Source organism: Phoca vitulina, unplaced genomic scaffold (assembly GCF_004348235.1).
Source record: "Phoca vitulina isolate PV1807 unplaced genomic scaffold, GSC_HSeal_1.0 scaffold57, whole genome shotgun sequence".
Lineage (NCBI taxonomy): Eukaryota > Metazoa > Chordata > Mammalia > Carnivora > Phocidae > Phoca > Phoca vitulina.
In genome coordinates, this window is record NW_022589760.1 from 8,489,057 (window position 1) to 8,515,650 (window position 26,594).

Consider the following 26,594-nt stretch of genomic DNA (forward strand, 5'->3'; position numbering starts at 1 on the left):
CTCTCATGAGTATTTTATAGTTTTCTGAGTACAGATTTTTTGTCTCTTTGGTTAGATTTATTCCCAGGTATCTTATGGTTTTGGGTGCAATTGTAAAGGGGATCAACTCCTTAATTTCTCTTTCTTCTGTCTTGTTGTTGGTGTATAGGAATGCCACTGATTTCTATGCATTGATTTTAAATCCTGCCACTTTACTGAATTCCTGTATGAGTTCTAGCAGTTTTGGGGTGGAGTCTTTTGGGTTTTCCACATAAAGTATCCTATCATCTGCAAAGAGTGAGAGTTTGACTTCTTCTCTGCCAATTTGGATGCTTTTGATTTCTTTTTGTTGTCTGATTGCTGTGGCTAGGACTTCTAATACTATGTTGAATAGCAGTGGTGATAGTGGACATCCCTGCCGTGTTCCTGACCTTAGGGGGAAAGCTCTCAGTTTTTCCCCATTGAGAATGATATTCTCTGTAGGTTTTTCATAGATGGCTTTTATGATATTGAGGTATGTACCTACCCTGTATCCCTACACTCTGAGGAGTTTTGATCAAGAAAGGATGCTGTACTTTGTCAAATGCTTTTTCTGCATCTCTTGAGAGGATCGTATGGTTCTTGTTCTTTCTTTTCTCAATGTATTGTATCACATTGATTGATTTGTAGATGTTGAACTAACCTTGCAGCCCAGGGATAAATCCCACTTGGTCGTGGTGAATAATCTTTTTAGTGTACTGTTGGATCTTATTGGCTAGTATTTTGGTGACAATTTTTGCATCCATGTTCATCAGGGATATTGGTCTGTAATTCTCCTTTTTGATGGGGTCTTTGTCTGGTTTGGGGATCAAGGTAACGGTGGCCTCATAAAACGAGTTTGGAAGTTTTCCTTCCATTTCTATTTTTTAGAACAGTTTCAGAAGAATAGGTGTTAATTCTTCTTTAAATGTTTGGTAGAATTCCCCTGGGAAGCCATCTGGCCCTGGGCTTTTGTTTTTTGGGAGATTTTTGATGACTGCTTCAATTTCCTTAGTGGTTATAGGTCTGTTCAGGTTTTCTATTTCTTCCTGGTTCAGTTTTGGTAGTTGATACATCTCTAGGAATGCATCCCTTTCTTCCAGATTATCTAATTTGCTGGCATATAGTTGATCATAATATGTTCTTATAATTGTTTGTATTTCTTTGGTGTTGGTTGTGATCTCTCCTCTTTCATTCATGATTTTATTTAATTGAGTCATTTCTCTTTTCTTTTTGATAAGTCTGGCCAGGGGTTTATCAATCTTGTTAATTCTTTCAAAGAACCAGCTCCTAGTTTCGTTGATCTGTTCTACTATTCTTTTGGTTTCTATTTCATTGATTTCTGCTCTGATCTTTCTTATTTCTCTTCTCCTGCTGGGTTTAGGCTTTATTTGCTGTTCTTTCTCCAGCTCTTTAGATGTAGGGTTAGGTTGTGTATTTGAGACCTTTCTTGTTTCTTGAGAAAGGCTTGTATTGCTATATACTTTCCTCTTAGGAATGCCTTTGCTGTATTCCAAAGATTTTGAACAGTTGTGTTTTCATTTTCATTTGTTTCCATGATTTTTTTAAATTCTTCTTTAATTTCCTTGTTGACGCATTCATTCTTTAGTACAATGCTCTTTAGCCTCCATGTATTTGAGTTCTTTCTGACTTTCCTCTTGTGATTGAGTTCTAGTTTCAAAGCATTGTGGCCTGATAATAAGCAGGGAATGATCCCAATCTTTTGGTACTGGTTGAGACCTGATTTATGACCTAGGATGTGATCTATTCTGGAGAATATTCCATGGGCACTAGAGAAGAATGTGTATTCCGTTGCTTTGGGATGGAATGTTCTGAATATGTCTGTGAAGTCCATTTGGTCCGGTGTGTCATTTAAAGTCTTTATTTCCTAGTTGATCTTTTGCTTAGATGATCTGTCCGTTTGAGTGAGGAGGGTGTTAAAATCCCCCACTATTATTGTATTGTTGTCGATGTGTTTCTTTGCTTTTGTTATTAATTGCCTTATATAATTTACTGCTCTCATGTTAGCATGGTAAAAGGTTTTCCACCCCATCACTTTCAATCTGGGGGTGTCTTTGGGTCTAAGATGAGTCCCTTGCAGACAGCATATTGATGGGCCTTTTTTTTTTAATCCAATCTGATAGCCTGTGTCTTTTGACTGGGACATTTAGCCCATTTACATTCAGGGTAACTATGGAAAGATATGAATTTACTGCCATTGGATTGCCTGTAAGGTGACTGTTACTGTATATTGTCTCTGTTCTTTTCTGGTCTCTTTTGCTTTTAGGCTCTCTCTTTGCTTAGAGGACCCCTTTCAATATTTCTTGTAGGGCTCATTTTGTGTTTGCAAATTCCTTCAGTTTTTGTTTGTCCTGGAACCTTTTGATCTCTCCTTCTATTATCAATGACAGTCTAGCTGGATATAGTATTCTTGGCTGCATATTTCTCTCATTTAGTGCTTTGAATATATCAGGCCTGCCAGGTCTCTGTGGATAGGTCTGTTGCCAATTTAATGTTTCTACCATTGTAGGTTACAGATCTCTTTTCCCAAGCTGCTTTCAGGATTTTCTCTTTGTCTCTGAGACTCGTAAGTTTTACTATTATGTGTCGGGTGTTGACTTATTTTTATTGATTTTGAGAGGGTTTCTTTGTGCCTCCTGGATTTTGATGCCTGTTTCCTTCCCCAAATTAGGGAAGTTCTCTGCTATAATTTGCTCTAATATACCTTCTGGCCCTCTTTCTCTTTCTTCTTCTTCTGGGATCCCAATTATCTAATATTGTTTTGTCTTATGGTATCAGTTATCTCTCGAATTCTGCCCTTGTGGTCCAGTAGTTGTTTATCTCTCTTTTTCTCAGTTTCTTTTATTTTCATCATTTGGTCTTCTGTATCACTCTCTGTTTTGCCTCATTTATCCTAGCAGTTAGAGCCTCCATTTTTTATTGCACCTCATTAATAGCCTTTTTGATTTCGACTTGGTTAGATTTTAGTTCTTTTATTTCTCCAGAAAGAGTTTCTCTATTATCTTCCACACTTTTTTCAAGCCCAGCTAGTATCTTTAAAATAGTCATTCTGAACTCTAGTTCTGACATCTTACTAATGTCCGTATTGGTTAGGTCCCTGGCAGTTGGTACTGCCTCTTGTTCTTTTTTTGAGGTGATTTTTTCTGTCTTGTCTTTTTGTCCAGAGGAGAATAAATGAATGAGAGAACAATATGCTAACAGGGTAACAACAACCCCAGAAAAAATATACACTAATCAGATCAGAAGAGACCTGAAACTGGGGAAAAGAAAAGAAAGGGAAAGAAAGAAAATAGAAAAAAAAGAAAAAGATAAAGATAAAAAAAAGAATATGATCAAATATGATCAGGCTGGTGCCACACACTAGATTTTGGGTGTATTTTGTTCTGTTAGAAGAAATTGCCTCCAAAAATTTTAAAGAAAAAAAAGCTTATATATGTACAAAAATAAGGGTAAATACAGTGGAGGGATAGAATATGACTGTAAAGATGAAAATTATAAAACGTTTTATAAAAGGAATTGATAAGATAAGAAGTTGGTTGAAAAAAGAAAGAAAAGGATTAAAAAAAAAAAAGGGAGAGAATGTGATCAAGCAGGAGAGTAGAACAAAGCCATACACTAGAGATTTAGGGTATATTTTGGTCTGTTGGAAGAAACTGTATCCCAAAATCTTAAAGAGAGAACAACTTATATATATATATACCAAAAATAAGGTTAACTACTATGAAGGGATAGAATATGATTCTAAAAATGAAAAATAAAAACTTTTTTTTAAAAAGGGATTGCTAAGATGTTGGTTGATAAAGGGAAAAAGAAAAATTAAAAAGAAAAGAAGGAAGGTAAAAAAAAAAATAACTTTGAAAGACTAAGGAATCATGGTAAAAAGCCATGAATTCTATGTGCAGTATTCCTCTAGCGCTGGAGTTCTGCCGTTCTCATTGATCAGTAAACTTGATGTTGGCTGGATGTTCTTGCTGATCTTCTGGGGGAGGGGCCTGTTGCTGTGGTTCCCAAATGTCTTTGTCGGAGGTGGAATTGCCCTGCCCTTGCCGGGTCAGGCTAAGTAATCGCTTGGGTTTGCTCTCGGGAGCTTTTCTTCCCTGAAAGCTTTCTGTACAACTTTGGAGGATGAGTGTGAAAATGGCAGCCTCCCGATCTCTGCCCTGGAGGAGCCGAGAATTCAGGGCCCCACTCCTCAGTGTGCCCCCAGAGAAAAGCAGTCAATCACTCCCGTCTCCCCGGTCTTCGGCTGCACTCTGTGCTCACTCGGCCTGTGACCAAGCTTTTCTATCTCTGGCACATGACCCCATGTGGAGTCTCCAAACCCAGCAGATCACTGCGGTGTGCTCCTGCACTGCTCCTCCCGGGAGGGGAAGGGGAGTCTCCCCAGATCTGTTGCTTGTTGGGTCCCTGCTGGAAGAGCAGTGGCCCGACTGTGCCATGGATCACAGTTTTTGGCAACCCCGAGCTGAGATCCCACTCCTTGGCTCCATCTCTGCAGCTGGTTTCCCTGCTCTGATACCTGGGAGCTCTGCCGCACTCAGGCACCCCTGGTCTTTCTGTGACCCTGAGGTTCCTGAGACCACACTGTCCCCGAGAGAGCTCCACCCCCCGCTTAGTCACTTGAGCGACGTCCCTCAGCGGAGCAGCCTTCTAAAAGTTCCGATTTTGTGCTCCACTGCTATATCACTTGCCAGAAGCGGCGGACGGAGGCCCCCTCCCCCGCCATCTATCCTCCCCAATATCGCCTCGGATTCACTTCTCCGCACGTCCTACCTTCCAGAAAGTGGTCGCTTTTCTGTTCAGAGAGTTGCTATTCTTTTCTTCGATCTCCTGTTGAGTTTGTAGGTGTTCAGAATGGTTTGATCCCTATCCAGCTGAATTCCTGGGACCAGACAAAATCCAGGTCTCCTACTCCTCCACCATCTTGCTCTGCCCCCCCCAAAGTAATTATTGATAGATACATATTTATTGTCATTTTAGTATTTGTTTTGTGGTTTTTTCTGACATTTTGCTTTTATCTTTTCTTTCTGTCTTTTAAGTTTTGCTGATTTTTTAAAAGATTTATTTATTTATTTATTTGAGAGAGAGAGTGAGAGCACACACAAGTTGGGGAGGTACAGAGGGAAAGAACCCTCAATCAGACTCCCTGGTGAGTGTGGAGTCCAACATAGGGTTTGATCCCACAACAACTATTATCTCTTCAAATAAATTCTCTGCCCCCTTTCCTGTCATTTTTTTTGGGACTCCTTTAATATGATTGTTATTATATTTGATGGAGTCACTGAGTTCCCAAAGTCTATTCTCTTTCTGCACAGATAGTTCTCTTTTCTCTTTTGTCCAGCTTGATTACTTCCCATTACTCTGTCTTCTAGGTCACTAGTTTGTTCCTCTACTTCTTTTAGTGTACTGTTCAGTCCATCAAGCACATTTCTGATTTAGCTTATTGATCCCTTTATCTCTGCTCTGCTGTTCCTTATCTCTGTGTTAAAATTCTCACTCATGTCTTCCATTCTTTTCTCAAGTCCAGAAAGTACCCTTATGATTAATGCTTTAAATTCTTTATCAGGCATGTTACTAATATCTGTTTCACTTAGATCTCTGGCCATTCCATCCTGTTCTTTCATTTGGGATGTATTTATTTCTCTGTGTCCTCATATTGTCTGCCTTTCTGTGTCTGTTTCTGTATGTTAGGAAAGTCAGCTATGTCTTCTGCTCTTGAAAGTAGTGATGTTATGAAGAAGAGGTCCTGAACTGCCCTGCAATGCAGTGTCCCCTGTTCACCAGAACATAGCCTTTTAGGAGAGTATCCTAAATGTGTTGCTTACACACTACTGTTTTGTGTAAGTCAGTTTTCCTTTCAGTGTATTCATCTGCACTGACCATCTGCCTATTGTGGGCTGTACTTGCTATCTGTGCTGTTAGTGGGAACAAGTCAGGCCAGCACTGAGGGACTGTGTTCACTGAGGAATTTGGCAGCAGTGTGGCAGTGTTAGCAAAATTTGTACTGGGCCACCAGTTCTATGCCAGATCCCCTGATGCATTGAGGCAACTGGGGTCTGTGTACCAGGGAAGCCAGAGTAACAAGGCTGGGTACAGAGGTTGTCAATGGCTGGACAAGGCCAGGCACACAATGGTGACTGTGGGCCCATGGCTAGGCATAGTGCAGCAGACGGGTGCTTCACAATGGTTGGGTGAAGTGCATGGCAGCAGCAATGTACCTAGGGGCTGAGTATGGCATGCAGCAACATATTTCTATTTTAAATGTTTAAGTTTTTTAGCCCTAAATGTTCTTAGAGCTCTATTTTTTCTTTTGTATGACAGAAATGAGTGAAGTAAAAGAAAAACTTCAACACTTTAAAGGTTGATGAAATTTTAATCATATTTTATTACTTTAAGCTCAAATTTTAGGAGAAAAGTTTATTTATTTTCTTAAGAAATCTCTACATCCAATATGGATCTTAAACTCACAACCTCAACATCAAGAGTTGTATATTCTACTGACTAAGCCAGCTAGGCAATCCCTAAGCTCAAATTTTAGACACTAAAACAACTGTAACATTTTCAGATAGATTGGCTTCATATGTGAAATGACTATATCCAATGAAGAGGTTTTAAAAAATGCAGATGACATAACTATTGCAATTGAAGACAATTATAACACTGATTAAACTAAGATTGTTTCCCCCTTCGTTTAGGATCTTCTCTGAAAATTAATTGACTTATGGCTGGTAAACTGAAGATTGATTTGAATCTCTTTAGAAATATTCTATTTCACCATTTCTATTCCAAAGAAACATGAATGTTATCTATGATATGTCAGATTATAATATGCCAGCAGATCCCTGGAAATTTAGTAGTTACTCTTTTCTCTCCACCTTTCAAATAGTGTGAGATAGCAATGCATTCTCTCTTTAAGAGAAAAAAAGCACAGACATTCTGACTTAATATCTATGAACTATTCAGAAATCTCTGAAGTTCAATATGGTAGACCTTTGATATATTTCTATGTGTCTCAGAACATAGAATTATAATATCAGAACAGTGTTTTACAAAGGAAAGTTAAAGCAATTATCATATGATTTCACTGATATGAAGAATTTGAGAAACAAGAGAGACGATCATAGGGGAGGGGAGGGAAAAATGAAACAAGATGAAACCAGAGAGGGAGACAAACCATAGGAGACTCTTAATCTCAGGAAACAAACTGAGGGTTGCTGGAGGGGAGGGGGGTGGGAGGGATGGGGTGGCTGGGTAATGGACATTGGGGAGGGTATGTGCTATGGTGAGCCCTATGAATTGTGTAAGACTGATGAATCACAGACCTGTACCCCTGAAACAAATAATACATTATATGTTAATTAAAAAAAGAAATTGAAAAAAAAAGAAAAGAAAAAGCATTTTTAACTCTCCTCAAATTATGTTTTACCTTACGTTACTTGTAAATAAGTAGATATGAACATAAGGCCATATATAGATTACTGTATTTAGAATAGTCCCAAGGGGATCACATGGTCTCCAGACCTCTCAGTTAATACTATATCATGATATATAAAATTCCAAGCAGTACAAAGTCACATTCTGTTCTCTACTAGGTCTACACTCTTCTGTGTCTCCATAAAATCTTTTGAGAAGTCAAAGACTTACCTGTTAGAGTATCCACAGAAACCCAGCAGCAAACAATAATGCTGTTTATGATTTAGATTTTTATTTATATTTTTATCAAATTAGCTAAGTTTAAAAAGCAGGGTCTGTTGAAAATGGTACACATAAATTTGTTGGGGTTATGATTAGAGAAAGCTCTGGGACATAGGCTTTGGCCCTCATACCAAAGGCTAAAGTCAGGTGATTGCAACTGTGAAATTTAAAAATTCAAAAAGCTTTCAAATGGAATGAGACAGGATGTTTTATTAAACTTGTCTTCTGAAAGAGAAATAATTAGATTCAGTTTGCTTGTTTCTTCTTTAACATAAAAAGAACATTTAATAGTCTTGGCAAAAGACTCAAGAGTATGGATACCATAATTTTATTATCTAATCAGCAGATTTTTATCAACCTGGGAACTGTATTTTAAAGGAGCATTAATATGCCCCTTCTTTTCACTACATCTATATCTTTGGGGTAAATACCTAGTAGCACAATTGCTGGGTCATAAGGTAGCTCTATTTTGAACATCTTGAGGAACCTCCATACTGTTTCCCAAAGTGGCTGTATCAGCTTGCATTCCTGCCAACAGTGTAAAAAGGGTACATACACCCCAATGTTCATAGCAGCAATGTCCACAATAGCCAAACTGTGGAAGGAGCCAAGATGCCCTTCAAAAGAGGGATGGATAACGAAGATGTGGTATATATATACAATGGGATATTATTCAGCCATCAGAAAGGCTGAATACCCACCTTTTGCATTGACATGGATGGTACTGGAGGGGATTATGCTAAGTGCAATAAGTCAAGCAGAGAAAGTCAATTATCTTATGGTTTCACTTATTTGTGGAACATAAGGAATAGTGCAGAGGATCATAGGGGAAGAGAGGGAAAACTGAATGGGAAGAAATCAGAGAGGGAGACAAACCATAAGAGACTCTGGACTCCGGGAAACAAACTGAGGGTTTCATAAGGGAGGGGGATGGTGGGATAGGATAGCCGGGTGATGGGTATTAAGGAGGGCACATGTTGTGATGAGCACTGGGTGTTATACACAACTAATGAATTGTTAAACACTACATCAAAAACTAATGATGTACTATATGTTGGCTAACTGAACATAATAAAAATAAATAAAATAAACTTAAAATAAAAAAAAAATAAAGGAACATTAATAAATACCTTTAGCAAATTTTGGGGAAAATCTTATTCATAGATGTATTTCTATGTTTTTGTGACCTTACAAGGAATTTTCAGTACTGTGTACTATTTTGGACAATTCATTAGCAGAAAAGAAAGCAGATTCAGGATGCAAAGCATTTCAAAATATGAAATGGGAACTGTGTAAAATAATTTGATTGCTTAAGGACAGCATTTATTTCCTCTAACAGCTTACATTCTTATTTGTGGTGTTTGGACTAAAAATGCACAGTTTATTAGTATCTACTCCATATAATAAAATCCATAATTATGTACTGTTTCAGAGTTATAGAGTTTCTTTTTGAACAATCAAAGTACCTTATCATCTGTGTTAGAAGAGATTATTTTGCTATGGCAAATTTTGATCTGCTATTTTTTGTTTGTTTTTAATCAAAGCACACACATGTGCTATGTCAAAAATATCATTAGTATGCCATATTAAGGTAATATAAATTCATTTAAAGTGAAATAGTGTGCTTCTTGCACTTTAATAAGTTTCTTTGTTATACAACATAATAAAGGCCATATATGAAAAACCCACAGATATCATCATCCTCAATGGTGAAAAAATGTGTTTAATTAAAAAATGCCTATGGTTATTATCTCTACTAAAATGAAAAATAAATTCTAAAAAATAATTCATATGAATTATAAAAATAATTTATATGTACTTAAATAAAACATAAAATGAAGTGGCTGGTTACATACATATGTATACATATATATGTGTATATAAGAATAAAAGATCTTATCTATGCCTAAAGAAAATGAGTATTTTAAATTTCATAATAACTTTTGAAGTAGATATGATCACACAGTTCATATATTATAAACTGCTGCATATATACCTTCCACATAATTCTGTATTTTTACCTTTAAAAATTGTAAATACTCATATTAATATTAAATGCTCAGTGTCATTGTAGCTCCAATTGTTTGACTAACAAACACAATAAGTCCATTTATCCTGCAGGACTAAACAGGTATCACTTACAGGATTCAGGATCAGAGTTGCCATCCCCTTCAGTGCGGTTATTGGGTGCAGTATGGTCAAAGTACTGCTCCTGAGGATAGCCAAGGGGCAGGGCATGGGATGTGCTGGGAATCCCCACATCATGGTCTCCCAGTCCACCATCACTGCTGTTTTCCTGAGATCCTTCTGGTAAGTGAAATGTGACATGCCGCTGGGACTGAAAGGAAGAATGAAAATTATAGGGTTTCAGTTCTGATCCGAATAATTGCCTAATGCATCCAATTTAGAAAATGTATTATTTCTGATATCTAGTGAAGTAACATTAACATGATCTTGAGTTGTAAAAATTGTCAGGCTTTTATGAAGAGTCAGCCTTGTGTTCAAACCTGCTTCACCTGGCAGTAGAGTTGCTTTTATTATTTCTTTAAACAGGGTACATCCAAATACACAAAAGTCAGCTTATTCTAAAGTAAGAAGCTGTCAGCCTTTTTAGACATTTGAGCATATTGGAAATTCTGATCAGTATTCAAAAATGGATTTATCATTATTATTATTATTATTATTTATTTGACAATAATTCATTTTTTGAAAATAAGTATGGATAAATATAACAAAATTTTATTGCTATAGCTATAAGATTCTGATGGTCTGAAACAGTAAATAATAGCACAAATGTATTCAATCATGTAGGTTTAGAAAATTAAAAGTACAAATCATCTTTTTCAAGAATTTTAGAGGCAAAATTCTGTATTGGAATTAAGTAATTAATTTCTTTGAAGATTTTATTTTATTTTATTTTAGAGAGACAGAGAGAGAGAAAGCATGAGTTGGAAGGAAAGAGGGAGAGAGAATCTAAAGCAGACTCCATTCTGAGTATGGAGCCCAACATGGGGTTCGATCTCATGATACTGAGATCATAACCTGAGCCAAAACCAAGAGTTGGATGCTTAACTGATTGTGCCACCCAGGTGCCCCTGTATTAGAATTAATTTAAATAGATTCTACCCTCTACAAAATATAGTTACATGGTATGGATAACAGTTAATGGTAATTATAAAAGCAAACTATACATATTTTATGGTAATTACAGCAGAATATATATGTCAAAATATGAAGATGAAGCATTTGTTTCCAAAACAAAAGATTCATGACACCTAGTGATGGTGTTAACTCCATTCAACCAGATGTAGTGGTACTTTTGTTTGCAACATTCCCATATGTAGTGGCTAATCTCCAAAGATAACCCTCTTAATGGACCTCATCTCTTAGTATTAAGACTTTTTTGTATTTCTCTACCACAGTGAATATAGGTAGGCCCTGAGTAACCAAACCTTGAAGTTTCCACCTTGTTCCATTGGAATACTCACTCTGGAGAAAATCAGCTGTATTGAAAGAAATATGACTACTGGGATACTTCCATACCATGAGGAAGCTCAAGCTGGCCATGTGGAAAGACTGCATAGAAAGAGAGTACAATACCCAGGAAGGCCTAAGTGTTTCAACTACCCTAGTTCAGGTGCCAGATATGTATGTGAAGAATTCATTCTGGACATTACAGCTTATGGCTTTATATGAGCCATCCCAGCCATCTCCAGACATTTGAACCACCCCAGAGGCACCAGTCATTGTGGAGCAAAGATAATCTCTTCTGTGAATGACCCAAATTCCTGACCTAAAAAATGTAAATTATAATTGGTTTTTGCTTTATGCTCCAAAGTTTGGGGACAGTTCGTTATATAACAATAGATCAACACAAATAACTAACTACTAGGAGTATGAAAGATACAATTTAGAGATAATTATTTAAGAAATTTAGACATAATAAAATCACATGCAATTAGATACTAAGAATTTTCATGATAGAATTAGTATACTTTCATAAATTTAGTTTTGTCTGTCAGTCACTTTTTTCAAATGGAGATATGAAAACATTTGAAGACCATTACTATAGAATGAATGTTTGTGTGCCCTGAAAACTCATATATTGATACCTAATACCCAAGATGGTTGTATTTGAGGTGGGGCTTTTAGGAGATGATTAGATCATGAGGGTGGGGCCCTCATATATGAGGTTACTGTCCTCATAAAAGCAGCCCCAGGGGAGTTCAAAGATGGTGGAGTAGTAGGGGAACCCTGAAGTTGCTTCGTCCTTCAAATACAACTAAATCAATCTTTGACTATTTTGAACAACTCGGAAGAAAATTGGAGGAGAACAGAAAAATTCCACACATTTGGAATGAGAGAATTCGGCAGAGGCGAGGTATGGAACCCTGAATTGGGGGACTGGGAAGCCATTCAGCAGGAAAGAGGAAGACGTTTGGTTCCCAGAGTAATATCAGGGATGGGATGGTGTGCACACTGAGTGATGACTAGAGAAATAAAAGACACTAGAGAATGCCTTAATGTAGAAATAAAAGAACTAAAATATAATCAATTTGAAATTAAAAATGCAATTACTGAGAGGCAGTCAAAAATGGAGGCTCTAACAGTGAGGATAAATGAGGCAGTAGAGTCACCAATATAGAAGACAAAATGATGGAAAGTAAGGAAAGTAAGAAAGCTGAGAAAAGGAGAGAAAAACAACTACTGGATCATGAGGGGAGACTCTGAGAAATCAGTGATACCATAAAGTGCAACAATATTCAAATAATAGGAGTTCCAGAAGATGAAGAAAACAAAGGAGGGCAGAAGGTATATTGGAACAAATTATAGTTGAGAACTTCCCTAATCTGGGGGAGGAAACAAGCATTCAAGTTCAGGAGGCACAGAGAACCCCCCTCAAAATCAATAAAATTAGGACAACACCCTGACATATAATAGTGAAGCTTGTAAATTCCAGAGACAAAGAGAAAATCTTGAAAGCAGCTCAGGACAGGAGGTCCTTAAACTACAAGTATAGAAACAGAAGGCTGGCAGCAGACCTATCCACAGAGACCCAGCTGGCCAGAAAGGACTGACATAACAAATTCAAGGTGTTAAATGAGAAAAATATGCAGGCAAGAATACTTTATCCAGCAAGGCTGTCATTCAGAATGGAAGGAGAGATAAAGAGCTTGCAGGACAAAGAGAAACTAAAAGAATTTGTGATCACTAAGCCATCCCTGCAAAAAATATTAAAGTGGATCTTTGAGTGAAGAGAGACAAAAAGTAGCAAAGACCATAAAGGAACAGAGACAATCTCCAGAAACAGACATTACAGGTAATACAACAGCACAAAACTCATATCTTTCAATAGTTATTCTGAATGTAAATGGGCTAAAAGCTCTAATCAAAAGACACAGGTATCAGATTAGATTACAAAAAAAAACAAAAAAACAAGACCCACTGATATGCTGTCTACCAGAGATTCATTTTAGATCCAAATACAACTACAGATTGAAAATGAGGGGATGGAGAACCATTTATCATGCAAATAGGCATTAAAAGAAAGCTGAGGTAGCAATCCTTATAACAGATAAATTAGATTTTAAACCCAAAACTAATAAGAGATGAAGAGGGGAACTATGTCATAATTAAAGGGTCTATCCAGCAAGAAGAACTAACAGTTGTAAATATTTATGCCCCTTACATGAGAGCAGCCAGTTAAATAAACCAATTAATAACAAAAATTAAAGAAATGCATTGATAATGATACTCAGGGTATTGGACAGATCATTTAAGCAGAAGGTCAAGGAAACAAAGGCTTTGAATGACACACTGGACCAGATGGGATTCACAGATATATTCAGAGCATTTCATCCTAAAACAACAGAATACACTTTCTTCTCGAGTGCATATGGAACATTCTCCAGAATAGATCACACATTGGACCACAAATCAGGTCTCAACCGGTACCAAAAGACTGGGATTATACTCAGCATAGTTTCAGACCACTGCATAGTTTCAGACCACAATGCTTTAAAACTTGAACTCAATAACAGAAGAAAATTTGGAAAGAACACAAATACATGGAAGTTAAAGAACATCCTACTAAAGAATGAATAGGTCAACCAGGAAACTAAAAAAAATTAAAAAAATCATAGAAGCAAATGAAAATGAAAACAGAACAGTTCAGAACCTTTAGGAGGCAGCAAAGGTGGTCCTAAGAGGGAAGTATATAGCAATATAAGCCATTATCATGAAACAAAAAAAGTCTCAAATATACAAGTTAACATTACACCTAAAGGAGCTGGAGAAAGTATAGTAAATAAAATCTAGATCCAACAGGAGAAGAGATATAAAAAAGACTAGAGCAGAAAACAATGAATTAGAAACCAAACAAACAAACAAACAAACAAAATAAACAGTAGAACAGATCAATGAAACAAGAAGGTGGTTCATTGAAAGAATTAGTAAGATTGATAAATTCCTAGTCAGACTTATCAAAAAGAAAAGAGAAAGGACCCAAATAAATAAAATCACAAATGAAAGAGGAGAGATCACAACCAACACTGAAGAAATGGAAATATTATGAGCAAAATGCCAACAAGTTTGGCAATCTGGAAGAAATGGATGCATTCCTAGAAACATATAAACTACCAAAACTGAACCAGGAAGAAATAGAAAACCTGAACAGACCATAACCAGCAAGGAAATTGAAGCAGTAATAAAAAATCTCCCAACAAACAAGAGTCCAAGTCTTCATGGTGTCCCAGCAAAATTCTAGAAACATTTAAGGAAGAATTAATACCTATACTTCTGAAACTGTTTCAAAAAATAGAAATGGAAGGAAAACGTGTAAGCCCATTTTATGAGGCCAGCATTACCTTGATTGCAAAACCAGGCAAAGACCCCAGCAAAAAGGAGAATTACAGACCAATACCCCTCATGAACATGGATTCAAAATTCTCACCAAGATACTAGCCAGTAGGATCCAACAGTACATTAAAAGGATTATTCACCACAACCAAGTGGGATTTATTACTGGGCTGCAAGGGTGGTTCAAAATTTGTGAATCAATCAATGTAAAACACTATATTAATAAAAGAAAGGACAAGAAATATATGATCCTCTCATTTGGTGCAGAAAAAGCATTTGACAAAATACAGCATCCTCTCTTGATTAAAACTCTTCGCAGTGTAGGGATAGAGGAAATATACCTCAATATCATAAAAGCCATATACAAAAAGCCCACAGCAAATATTATTCTCAATGGGGAAAACTGAGAGCTTTCCCCTTAAAGTTAGGAACACGACAGGGATGTTCAATCTCACCACTGTTGTTCAACATATTACTAGAAGTCCAAGCCTCAGCAATCAGACAACAAAAAGAAATAAAACGCATTCAAACTGACAAAGAAGAACTCCAACTCTCACTCTTCACAGATGACATGATACTTTATGTGGAAAACCCAAAAGACTCCACCCCAAAATGACTAGATCTCATATAGCAATTCAACAATGTAGCAGGATATAAAATCAATGCACAGAAATCAGTTGCATTTCTATACACTAAACGATGAGACAGAAGAAAGAGAAATTAAGGAATCAATTCCATTTACAACTGCACCAATAACCATAAGATACCTAGGAATAAACCTAGCCAAAAAGGCAAAGGATCTGTACTGTGAAAACTATAGAATACTTATGAAAGACATTTAGGAGGACACTATGAAATGGAAAAGGATTCCATGCCCATGGAATGGAAGAACAAATATTGTTACAATGTCTCTGCTATCCAGAGAAATCCACACATTCAGTGCAATCATTATCAAAATTGCATCAACATTTTTCACAGAGCTGGAATAAATAATCCTAATATCTGTATGGAAACAGAAAAGACCCTGAATAGCCAGGGGAATGTTGAAAAAGAAAAGTGTAGCTGGTGGCATCACAATTCCAGACTTTAAGGTCTACTACAAAGCTGCAATCATCAAGACAGTATGGTACTGGCACAAAAACAGACACATAGATCAATGGAACAGAATAGAGAGCCCAGAAATGGACCCTCAACTCTATGGTCAACTAATCTTTGACAAAGCAGGAAAGAATGTCCAATGGAAAAAAAAAAAAAAGTCTCTTTAACAAATGGTATTGGGAAAATTAGACAGCCACGTGCAGAAGAATGAAACTGAACCATTTCCTTATACCACACACAAAAATAGACTCAAAATGGATGAAAGACCTAAATGTGAGACAGGAATCCATCAAAATCCTTGAGGAGAACCCAGGCAGCAATTTGTTCGACCTCAGCCACAGCAACTTCTTCTTAGACACATTGCCAAAGGCAAGGGAAGAAAGGGCAAAAATGAACTATTGGGACTTCATCGAGATAAAAATCTTTGGCAGAGCAAAGGAAACAGTCAACAAAACCAAAAGATAACTGACAGACTGGGAGAAGATATTTGCAAATGACATATCAGATAAAGGGCTAGTATACAAAATCTATAAAGAACTTATCAGACTTGGGGCGCCTGGGTGGCCCAGTCGTTAAGCGTCTGCCTTCAGCTCAGGTCATGATCCCAGGGTCCTGGGATCGAGCCCCACATCGGGCTCCCTGCTCCGCGGGAAGCCTGCTTCTCCCTCTCCCACTCCCCCTGCTTGTGTTCCCTCTCTCACTGTGTCTCTCTCTGTCAAATAAATAAATAAAATCTTTAAAAAAAAAAAAAAAGAACTTATCAGACTCAACTCCCAAAGATCAAATAATCCAATCAAGAAATGGGCAGAAGACATGAACAGACATTTCTGCAAAGAAGACATCCAAATGGCCAACAGACACATGAAAACGTGCTCCACATCACTCGGCATCAGGGAAATGCAAATCAAAACCTCAATGAGATACCACCTTACACCAGTTAGAATGGAAAAAAAAAAAAAAGACAGAAAACAAATGTTGGTGAGGATGTGGAGAAAAGGAAACCCTCCTACACTTTTGGTGAGAATGCAAGCTCGTGCAGCCACTCTGGAAAACAGTATGGAGGTTCCTCAAGACGTTAAAAATAGAGCTACCCTACGACCCAGCAATTGCAGTACTAGGTATTTACCCAATGGATACAAACGTGATCTGAAAGGGCACCTGCATCCTAATGTTTATAGCAGCAATATCCACATTAGCCAAACTATGGAAAGAGTCCAGATGTCCACTGACAGATGAATGGATAAAGATGTGATATATATATATATATATATATATATATATATATATATATATACACACACACACACACACAATGGAATAGGACTCAGACATCAGAAATTGAAATCTTACCATTTGCAATGACATGGATGGAAGTAGAACATATTATGTTAAGCAAACGAAGTCAATCAGAGAAAGACAATTATCATATGAATTCACTCATATGTGGAATTTAAGAAACAAAACAGAGGGTAATAGGGGAAGGGAGGGAAAAGTAAAATAAGATGAAAGCAGAGAGGAAGACAAACCATTAGAGACTCTTAACTATAGGGAACACCCTGAGGTTTGCTGGAGGGGAGGTGGGTGGGTGGATGGGGTAACTGGGTGATGGGCTTTGGGGAGGGCACATGATATGATAAGCACTGGCTATTATGTGCAACTGATGAATCCCTGAACTCTACCTCTGAAACTAATAATATAGTGTATGCTAATTAATTTAAATAAAATTAAATTGAATAAAAAGTAGCCCCAAAGATCTCCCTGTCCCCTTCTTCCAAATTGAGCATACAGTGAGCAAATTTTGTCAGTCTAACAATGCTGAATTTGACTGTTGTCTCTCAAAGAAACCATAAGCTCATAATTATAGGTTAAATCTCATTTAATTCTAAAATTATTTATAGTTGTTCATATAAATCGTTGTATATAAATTAAAATATAAACATAAAAATATAAACACAAACTTTTTTAAAATGCAAGGTCTGTAACATTAACATTTTAAAATGCCTGACACATTTTATTTAGACATTTGTCTATAATTAGCTTTTATATATAATTTAACTATTTTTCCTGTGTTTGCTTTAATGATTCTTACTTGAGTTTGCATTTTTCAATTTGTGACACTTCCAGATAGAACAGAACATAAAATAATTATACAAAATTAACAGTTTATGGATCCTTTGTGTAAATTTTGGAAATAGGGTATAACTCATTTGTCTTTTATTTTTTAATTGATGAATCCTATAATGGCACTTTTCTGCTCAGATTCATAATATAGAGGTATTCAAAATAGATAATATTCTTATCTTATTTAGAAAATTAACTATTTCATGAAAATTACTCCTTAAGTCTCTCAAAGAGAAGAATAATTTCATTTTTCATGTTGAAAAGGATTACTGTGAGATATAAAAGAGCTATTACATTAATGACCATGTCATAACTTGTTCATCTGCAGCCCTTCAAGGAAGTAATGGAATACAAGTTAAAACAATCTAGTGACTGTAATGGTGACTTTATGAGGTGGAAATAAATCCTGGATTATTCATGAATAAATGTATGTACTGAATGGCTAGTTATTTTCCTACCAGTAAGAGAAAAATTCACAAGATGCTTTTCCTTATAATCTACATGCCTTGTTTTTAGAGCAAATCAATCAAAATAACAGAATGTATGAATGCTTAGAAATAATACTGGTGTCACCTAGATGAATCATTTATAGGCAAACTATTAAATTTCCAACATTCTTGTGTCCATTATACCTAATGAAGGTGTAATTCCATACCAAACATCAGGTGAATATTATTACATTTCCATAATATGATATAAGTAGCATTTTATAAAGGTGAATCTAGCAGCAGAGAAGCTGAATGCAGATAGGCCAGCCTGTGAATCTTATTATGTAACATTTGAGTATCCATTTGAGTATTGTGCTCTAGAGGGCTCATTAGAATTACCTGTCAAAGTTGCCAAACTAATCATATAACCTTGCACTTACCTAAACTTCAATTCTAATACACTCTAACCCAGCCTATTCTAGATTCATTGCCATTGCAAGTAACACTGCTTAGAAAGGGTAATCATAGGTAGGGTTATTTTTTAAGGATTACTATATGGAGATTTGTTTTTAATTAATATATAAAACATTATTGTTATCATACTTTCAAGCATATTTTATAATAATCAGTAGCTTCATGCTGGATTTCAGAGGTTGTCTGCATTTTCACATGGTTACTGTCTCTTAGAAAAATAATTTATAAGAGTCTCTTAATCTTAGGAAACAAACTGAAGGTTGCTGGAGGAGAGGGGGTGGGGGTATGGTGTGGCTGGGTGATGGACATTGGGGAAGGTATGTGTTGTGGTGAGTGCTAGGTGCTGTGTAAGACTGATGAATCACAGATCTGTACCCCTGGAACAAATCATGCATTATATGTTAATTTTTTTTATTATGTTATGTTAGTCACCATACAGTACATCATTAGTTTTTGATGTAGTGTTCCATGATTCATTGTTTGTGTATAACACCCAGCGCTCCATGCAATACATGCTCTCCTTAATACCCATCACCAGGCTAACCCATCCCACCCCCTCCCCTCTAAAACCCTCAGTTTGTTTCTCAGAGTCCATAGTCTCTCATGTTAATTAAAAAATGAATAAATAAATAATAATTTATAATTATTCAAATATCTTAAAACAAAATGTGAACATATTTTAGAAACTCAATTTGAAATTTTCATGTGCATTATATGGCCAGCATACATATCCCACTTGTAACTTATAATTCCCAATGTAAAAACTCCCAGATGACACATTTTACAGTGGGCCTTTACTAGTTGAACCTATACTTTGTAGTCATATAGACTTCTACTTTTCCAATTTAAGTAATCTTGCAGGGTAGATCAGTTCATCTAATTGTATTTTCATTGGTCCATTTCATAAAATTTGAATAGTTTGTCTCATTTTTCATTTTCTATTTTGCATTCTGTCCTTAAAGTCTTATGCTTCAAGGCTTTTATCATTTTAATATGATAAATTATTACTAGCATGTGCAGGAAGTTCATGATGCTCAATTGTACCAGAATCAAAACAAATGTCAGCTCTGTTTTGCCACTACATGTTTCCATAGCACTTGGTAATGTTTTTAATTTAATTTAATTTATTTAATTTTTGGCAAATAAATCAGACTTATTCCCTTTATGGTTAGAAGACTATGTGGCAGTACATAAGGGCATCTTTCCTTCAGTCATGATTCATCTCAGCTCAATCTAAATGGAAATGATCTATTCAAAGATAGGTTTAACAAATCTTCTTTCCAGAGTGTTGTTTGTAAATTCTTAAATCAACATATTGCCAGAGTTTTCTGAACTTTGCAAATTAAAGAGAATTATTGCAAATGTTTGAGAAAGTACAACTTTCTGACCAAGGATTAAAATAGGACAATATTGTGTTGGCCAGCTAAGATGGCAGTGTAGTAGGAGGATCCCAGGCTTGCCTCATCCCTATAACACAGCTAGATAACTATCAAATAATTCCAAATACCCAAGAAATTGACTTGACTGATAAAACACACTGCACCAATAGAGGGAGAGAAGAGGCCACACCAAGGAAGGTAGAAAGTGCAGAGACATGGTTTTGGGGAGAAAAGGATTATGGGTGCTGCACAGGGGAGGGAGCTCTGGTTGTGGAGAAAGGGGAGAGAGAGAGAGTGGAGTGCACAAGGATATGGACAAGGAGAACACTTCCCCAAAACCATTGGTTGGGAAAATGAGAGGGACTCATTTTCATCAGTTTTTGCAACCAGCAGAGCTCAAAGACCGGAATTTTAGGGGTTCATGGGTTCAGTAGGGATAGAGACCTGAGCACACTGCCCTAGTCCTAGAGAGAAGGCAAAGAAACAACCCTGGGGTAGATGGGGGCAAGCTGAGGATCCCCTAAGATGCACCTGGAGAGACTGTTCCCTCTTCTTAGAGCAAACCTATGAAAGGTGACATTTCCTCTCTGGAGACAAAAGAGCCAGCAGGTGCCATTTCACTTCTCTGCCCCTCAGCATAGGTGTAGAGACACCTGCTGAGGGTGGGTAACCCTGACACTGGCTGTTCAGCCTGCTTTGCTCCAAATCCCATGCCCCTGCACTCTGGCGCGACTGCCCTTCTGGGTCAAAACTTCATCAGTCCCAGCATGGCAAGACCTTCCCCAGAATACCAGCACTGGTCCAAGCCACACCAGGTCCCTAAAGTTTGGAGTTTTAGAAGTCAGAAGGCTTGGTAGAGATAGAGCCCAAATTACACTGCACTGTTGCAGACAGGAAAGCAACCTGGAGACATAATTGTGAAAAGAGCAATCTGAAAATGCCTAGGGTGTATGAGGGGAAATTATTCACTCTTCTGGGAGTGCTTCTTTGAGAGCAGCAAGCACAGACTCCCCTCTCCAGGGACAAAGGAGCTGGCTGGTACCATTCCCCTGCCCCGCCCCTCAGCATAAACCAACTTCAGTAAACAGCACAGCACTAACACTGGCTGCCTAACCTGCTTACATCAATTCCCACACCCCTGTTTTCTGCAGTTACTGCTTTTCTCAGGCAAGTGTGCCCAAGGACCAGTGCAGTATGCTCTTTCCCAAGAAGCCCAGCACAAACCCCCACATGCACCAAGTCTAATGACCATAGAGTTCTGCAAGGCTTCAGTCCTAGTGGAAGTAGCATCAGGTCTCATTTAACAAGCAGATCAGAGCACACCTCGTTAAAACTTACCACACTCTGGCCAAGGACCAAACACTGTACACTGCAGGCAAGGAGAACCTCTGCAAACCACTGACCTGAAGGATAGAGCAGCCAAAACACAACAGCAGAGTGCATGCAGCACACACAAGAGACACTCCCCAAAGCACCAGGCCCTGGACCCTATATGATTTCTTCTTCATAAAGCCATTACTCACAGAGCAGTAAACATAACAGGCTTTTCTCACACAGAGAAGACCAAAACCTAGACAAAATGCCAAGACAGAGGAAATCATCCCAAAAGAAAGAACAAGAAAACATCATTGCCAGAAACCAAATCAAAACAGATATAAATAATATGCCTGGAGGAGAATTGAAAATTACAATCATAAGGATACTTGCTGGGCTTGAGAAAAGCATGGAAGACATCAGGGTGATGTTTATAAAACAATCAGTCAGACAAGACTGGGCATGTTCAGGGTGGTAAAAAAAAAAAAAATCAGTCAGAAATGAACAATGAAATAGTTGAGATTCAAAACCAACTAGATGTAATGAAACAAGGATGGAAGAAGCAGAAGAATGAATAGGTGATATAGAATATCGAATTATGGAAAATAATGAAGCTGAAGAAAAGAGAGAAAGAATGATGGACCACATGAGTAGCCTTAGGGAACTCAGTGATGTCATCAAATGAAATAACATTTGTATCATAGGAGTACCAGAAGAGCAGAAAAGGAGGCAGAAGATTTACTTGAGGAAATAATAGCTGAAAACTTGCTTAATCTGGAGAAGGAAACAGACATCCAAATCCAGGAGGCACAGAGAACTCCCATCGAAATCAACAAAAGCAGGCCAACACCAAAACAAATTGTAGTTAAATTTGCAAAATACAGTGATAAAGAAAAAATCATAGCACCAAGACAAAAGAAGTCCATAACTTACATGGGAAGATCCTTAAGGTAGACAGCAGATTTCTCCACAGAAGGTTGGCAAGCCAGAAGCAAGTGGCATTATTCATTGAATGTGCCAAATGAGAAAAATCTGCAGCCAAGAATACTCTATCCAGCAAGGCTATCATTCAGAATAGAGAGAGAGATAGTTTCCCAGACAAACAAAAACTGAATGAGTTCATGACCACTAAACCAGTCTTGCAAGAAATATCAAGGAGGACAATTTGAGTGGAAAGGAAAGACCAAAAATGACAAAGACTAGAAAGGAAAAAAGAAAATCTCCAGAAACAATGACAAAACAAGTACTAAATGGCAATAAATACATATCTATCAATACTCTGAATGTAAATAGACTAAACACTCCAATCAAAAGACATGAGATGTCTGAAATTGTGATGCCTACAGCTTTGCTTTTCTTCAAGATTGCTTTGGCCCTCATGGTCTTTTTTGGTTCTATACAAATTCTTGGATTGTTTGTTCTGGCTCTGTGAAAAATGCTGTTGGTATTTTGATAGGTATTGCATTAAATGTGTAGATACCTTTGGGTAGTATAGACAAATTAACAGTATGTGATCTTCCCATCCATGAGCATGGAATGTTTTTCCATTTTTGTGTCTCATCTTCAATTGCTTTCATCAGTGTTTTATATTTTTCAGAGTACAGATCTTTTACCTCTTTCGTTAGGTTTATTCCTAGGTACCTTTTTGGTTTTGGTGCAATTGTAAATGGGAACAACTTATTGATTTCTTTTACTGTTGCTTCATTATTGGTGTAGAGAAGTGCAACAGTTTTCTGTGGGTAGGTTTTGTATCCTATGGCTTTACTGAATTTGTGTATCAGTTACAGCAATTCTTTGGTGTAGTCTTTCAGATTTTCTACAGAGCATCATGTCATCTGCAAATAGTGAAAGTTTAACTTCTCACTTGCCAATTTAGATGCCTTTTTGTTGTTGTTGTTGTTGTTGTCTGATTGCTGAGGCTAAGACTTCCAGTACTATGTTAAATAACAGTTTTGAGAGGGGACATCCTTCCCTTTTTCCTAATTGTAGAAGAAAAGCTCTGTTTCTCCCCATTGAAAATGATATTAGCTGTGGGTATTCAGTATATGGCTTTTATGAAGTTGAGGTATGTTTCCTCTATCCTTACTTTGTTGAGTTTTTTTTTTTTTTTTCTCTCATGAATGCATGTTGTAATTTATCAAATGCTTTTTTCTGCAGCTATTGACAGGATTATATGGTTCTTATTTTTTTATTTTATTAATGTGCTGTATCACATTGACTTGCAAATATTAAATGATCCTTGCAAACCAGGAATAAATCCCACTTGATTGTGGTGAAATATTCTTTTAATATAATGTTGGATTCAATTTACTAGTATTTTGTTGAGAATTTTTGCATCCATGTTCATCAGGGATATTGGCCTGTAGTTCTCTTTTTTAAGTGGGGTATTTGTCTGTTTTTGGAATCAGGATAATTCTGGCCTCATAGAATGAGTTTGGAAGTTTTCTTTCCATTTCTATTTTTTTGGAACAGTTTGAAAATAATAGGTATTAACTCTTCTTTAAATGTTTGGTAGAAGTCACCTGTGAAGTCATTTGGCCCTGGACTTTTGTTTGTTGGGAGATTTTGGAGGACTGAATCAATTTCTCTGCTGGTTATCTGTCCGTTCAATTTTTCTATTTCTTCCTGTTTCAGTTTTGGTAGTTTATATGTTTCTAGGAACTTATCCATTTCTTCCAGATAGGCCAATTTGTTGATATATAATTTTTCATAATATTCTCTTATAATTGTATTTTTGAGGTGTTGACTTTGATCTCTACTCTCTCATTCATGATTTTATTTATTTGGGTTCTTTCTCTTTTCTTTTTCATAAGTCTAGATAGGTGTTAATCAATTTTATTAATTCTTTAAATGAACCAGCTCCCGGTTTCATTGGTCTGTTCTATTATATTGTTTGTTTGTTTCTACGTCATTTATTTCTGGTCTAATCTTTATTATTTCCTGTCTTCTGCTGGCCTTAGGCTTCCTTTGCTGTTCTTTTTGTACCTCCTGTAAGCATAAGGTTTGGTTGTTTATTTGAGATTTTTCTTGCTTCTTGAGGTAGACCTGTATTGCTATATACTTCCCTCTTAGAAAAGCTTTCCCTGCATCCCAAAGGCTGTGGACCATTGTGTTTACATTTTCATTTCTTTCCATGTATTTTTTTAATATCTTATTTAATTTCCTGGTTGACCCATCCATCTTTTAGTAGGGTGTTCTTTAGCCTCCTTTAGCCTTTAGTGTATATGGAATATTACTCAGCCATCAAAAGAATGAAATCTTGCCATTTACAAGGTCATGGATTAAGCCAAAGTGTATTATGCTAAGCAAAACAAGTCAGTCAGAGAAAAACAAATGCTATATGATTTCACTCATATATAGAATTTAAGTAACAAAACAAATGAACATATGGGAAGTGGGAAAAAAAAGAGAGAGAGAATGAAGCAAACCATAAGAGACTCTTAACTATTGAGAACAAACTGAAGGTTGCTGGAGGGGAGGTGGGTGGGGTATGGGCTAAGTGGGTGATAGGTATTAAGTAGGACATTTCTTGAGTTGAGCATTGTGTATCATATGTAAGTGACGAATCGTGAAATTGTACTCCTGAAATCAATATTACACTGTATGTTAACTAACTAGAATTTAAATAAAATTTTGAAAAATATAAATAAATAAATAAATAAATAAATAAATAAATAAATAAAATTGATATAATAGAAATACTCTAGAAGATGTACTGTTCCTTGATCTATTTTGGAAGTCTAAAAAATGAAAAATATAAAAATGAGGCTTCTAAAATCCAACAAACTACACAAGACTATATAAAGCTTTCTCATAAAAGTTATAGCCTCTCCTGCATTATTAAATAAAACCTTACCTTAAATTCAAAATATCACTCAATCTTACTGAAAGGACACCCATCTTTGATCTTAAAGATGTCTAGTTTTATAATGCACCATTGATAATCAAGCTAATTGTTTTTAGTATTATTTACTTTCCAGAGGAGTTAGTGGTGAAATATGGGTTCCTGGAACAGGATGAGTGCTATGAAGACATAGAAAAATAGGATGCAATTTCATTTAAACTAATGAAAACAAATCATCTCAATTTACTTGCCATGTTTGAACACTGTCTTATGTTTTAAAATACAAGGATTTCAGTAAAATATTACTCTTTACTTTTAAATATATGGGCTCACAATATATAAAAATATTGGATCATTATGTTGTACAACTGAAACTAATATAATGTAGTAAAATACATTATATAGACATATTTCTCAGGATCAAAGATAATTCTCTTTCTGGTATGATTGATTATTGGGGAAACTGTTAGAAAACATTCAAATGGTTAATACCTCTTAGCCTCATTTGAGAAAAGGCTACTTCATAAATTGTGAGAGATTTTAAGATTGAAAAGTCTCCATTTAAGAGCAATAATCTGATCTTTTTTTTTACTTTGAAATCTAATTCAGCCTACAAAACATATTTTTTATCTCCTATTATCAATGTGTGGATATATGACTATTAAAAAATATAAAATCCATTTGAGTGATTTATACTATCTGATTTAGATTATAGAGGAAAATGTGATTAAATTTAGAGGTGGTAAATCAAAACAGCAAGTACTTAAACTAGCCTCAGAATCTTCATTACACCTCTCAAAAGTTGTGAAGGGGAGCAGAATTTTCCACCCCAAAATATTTCTCTTTAGCATAAAGATTATTTTAGGCTGATTATTTTATTTATTTATTTATTTATTTATTTATTTACTTGCTTGTTTGTTTATTTATAAAGATTTTATTTATTTGAGAAAGAGACAGAGAGCATGAGTGTGGGGGAGAGAAGCAGAGGGAGAGATAGAAGCAGGCTCCCCACTGAACATGCAGCCCAACATGAGGTTGTTTCCAGGACCCTGGGATCATGACCTGAGCAGAAGACAGATACTTAACAGACTGAGCCACCCAGGCACCTCGAGCTGATTATTTTTAAGAAATTGCAAACAAACAAACAAAAAGCTTTGAAAACTTCATAGAAGTTACCTTTTCCTAAGAGATATTTAAATTTATAAGGGAAATCTCTATTTGTAAGGGTCTCTCCCTCTTTATACAAAGAAAAGTAGGATGACTAAATTTGTAGAAACTCTTATCATTGGAGAACACCTGGACTTAAATCTGCATAACAACCATGTCATTGTTTACTGTGCTTTGCCAGATATCTTCTCTCCCCAG

At 36.4% G+C, this 26,594-nt stretch overlaps 1 protein-coding gene across 1 annotated transcript in view; it reads right to left on the reverse strand.

Moving 5' to 3' along the window:
- PCDH11X (protocadherin 11 X-linked) overlaps nt 1–26,594 on the reverse strand; it is a 585,951-nt gene that overhangs the window by 281,319 nt on the left and 278,038 nt on the right. Inside the window, exon 6 of the mRNA XM_032389982.1 lies at nt 9,856–10,051. Coding sequence (XP_032245873.1) covers nt 9,856–10,051 — 196 coding nt within the window. The remainder of the gene's footprint in view (nt 1–9,855; nt 10,052–26,594) is intronic.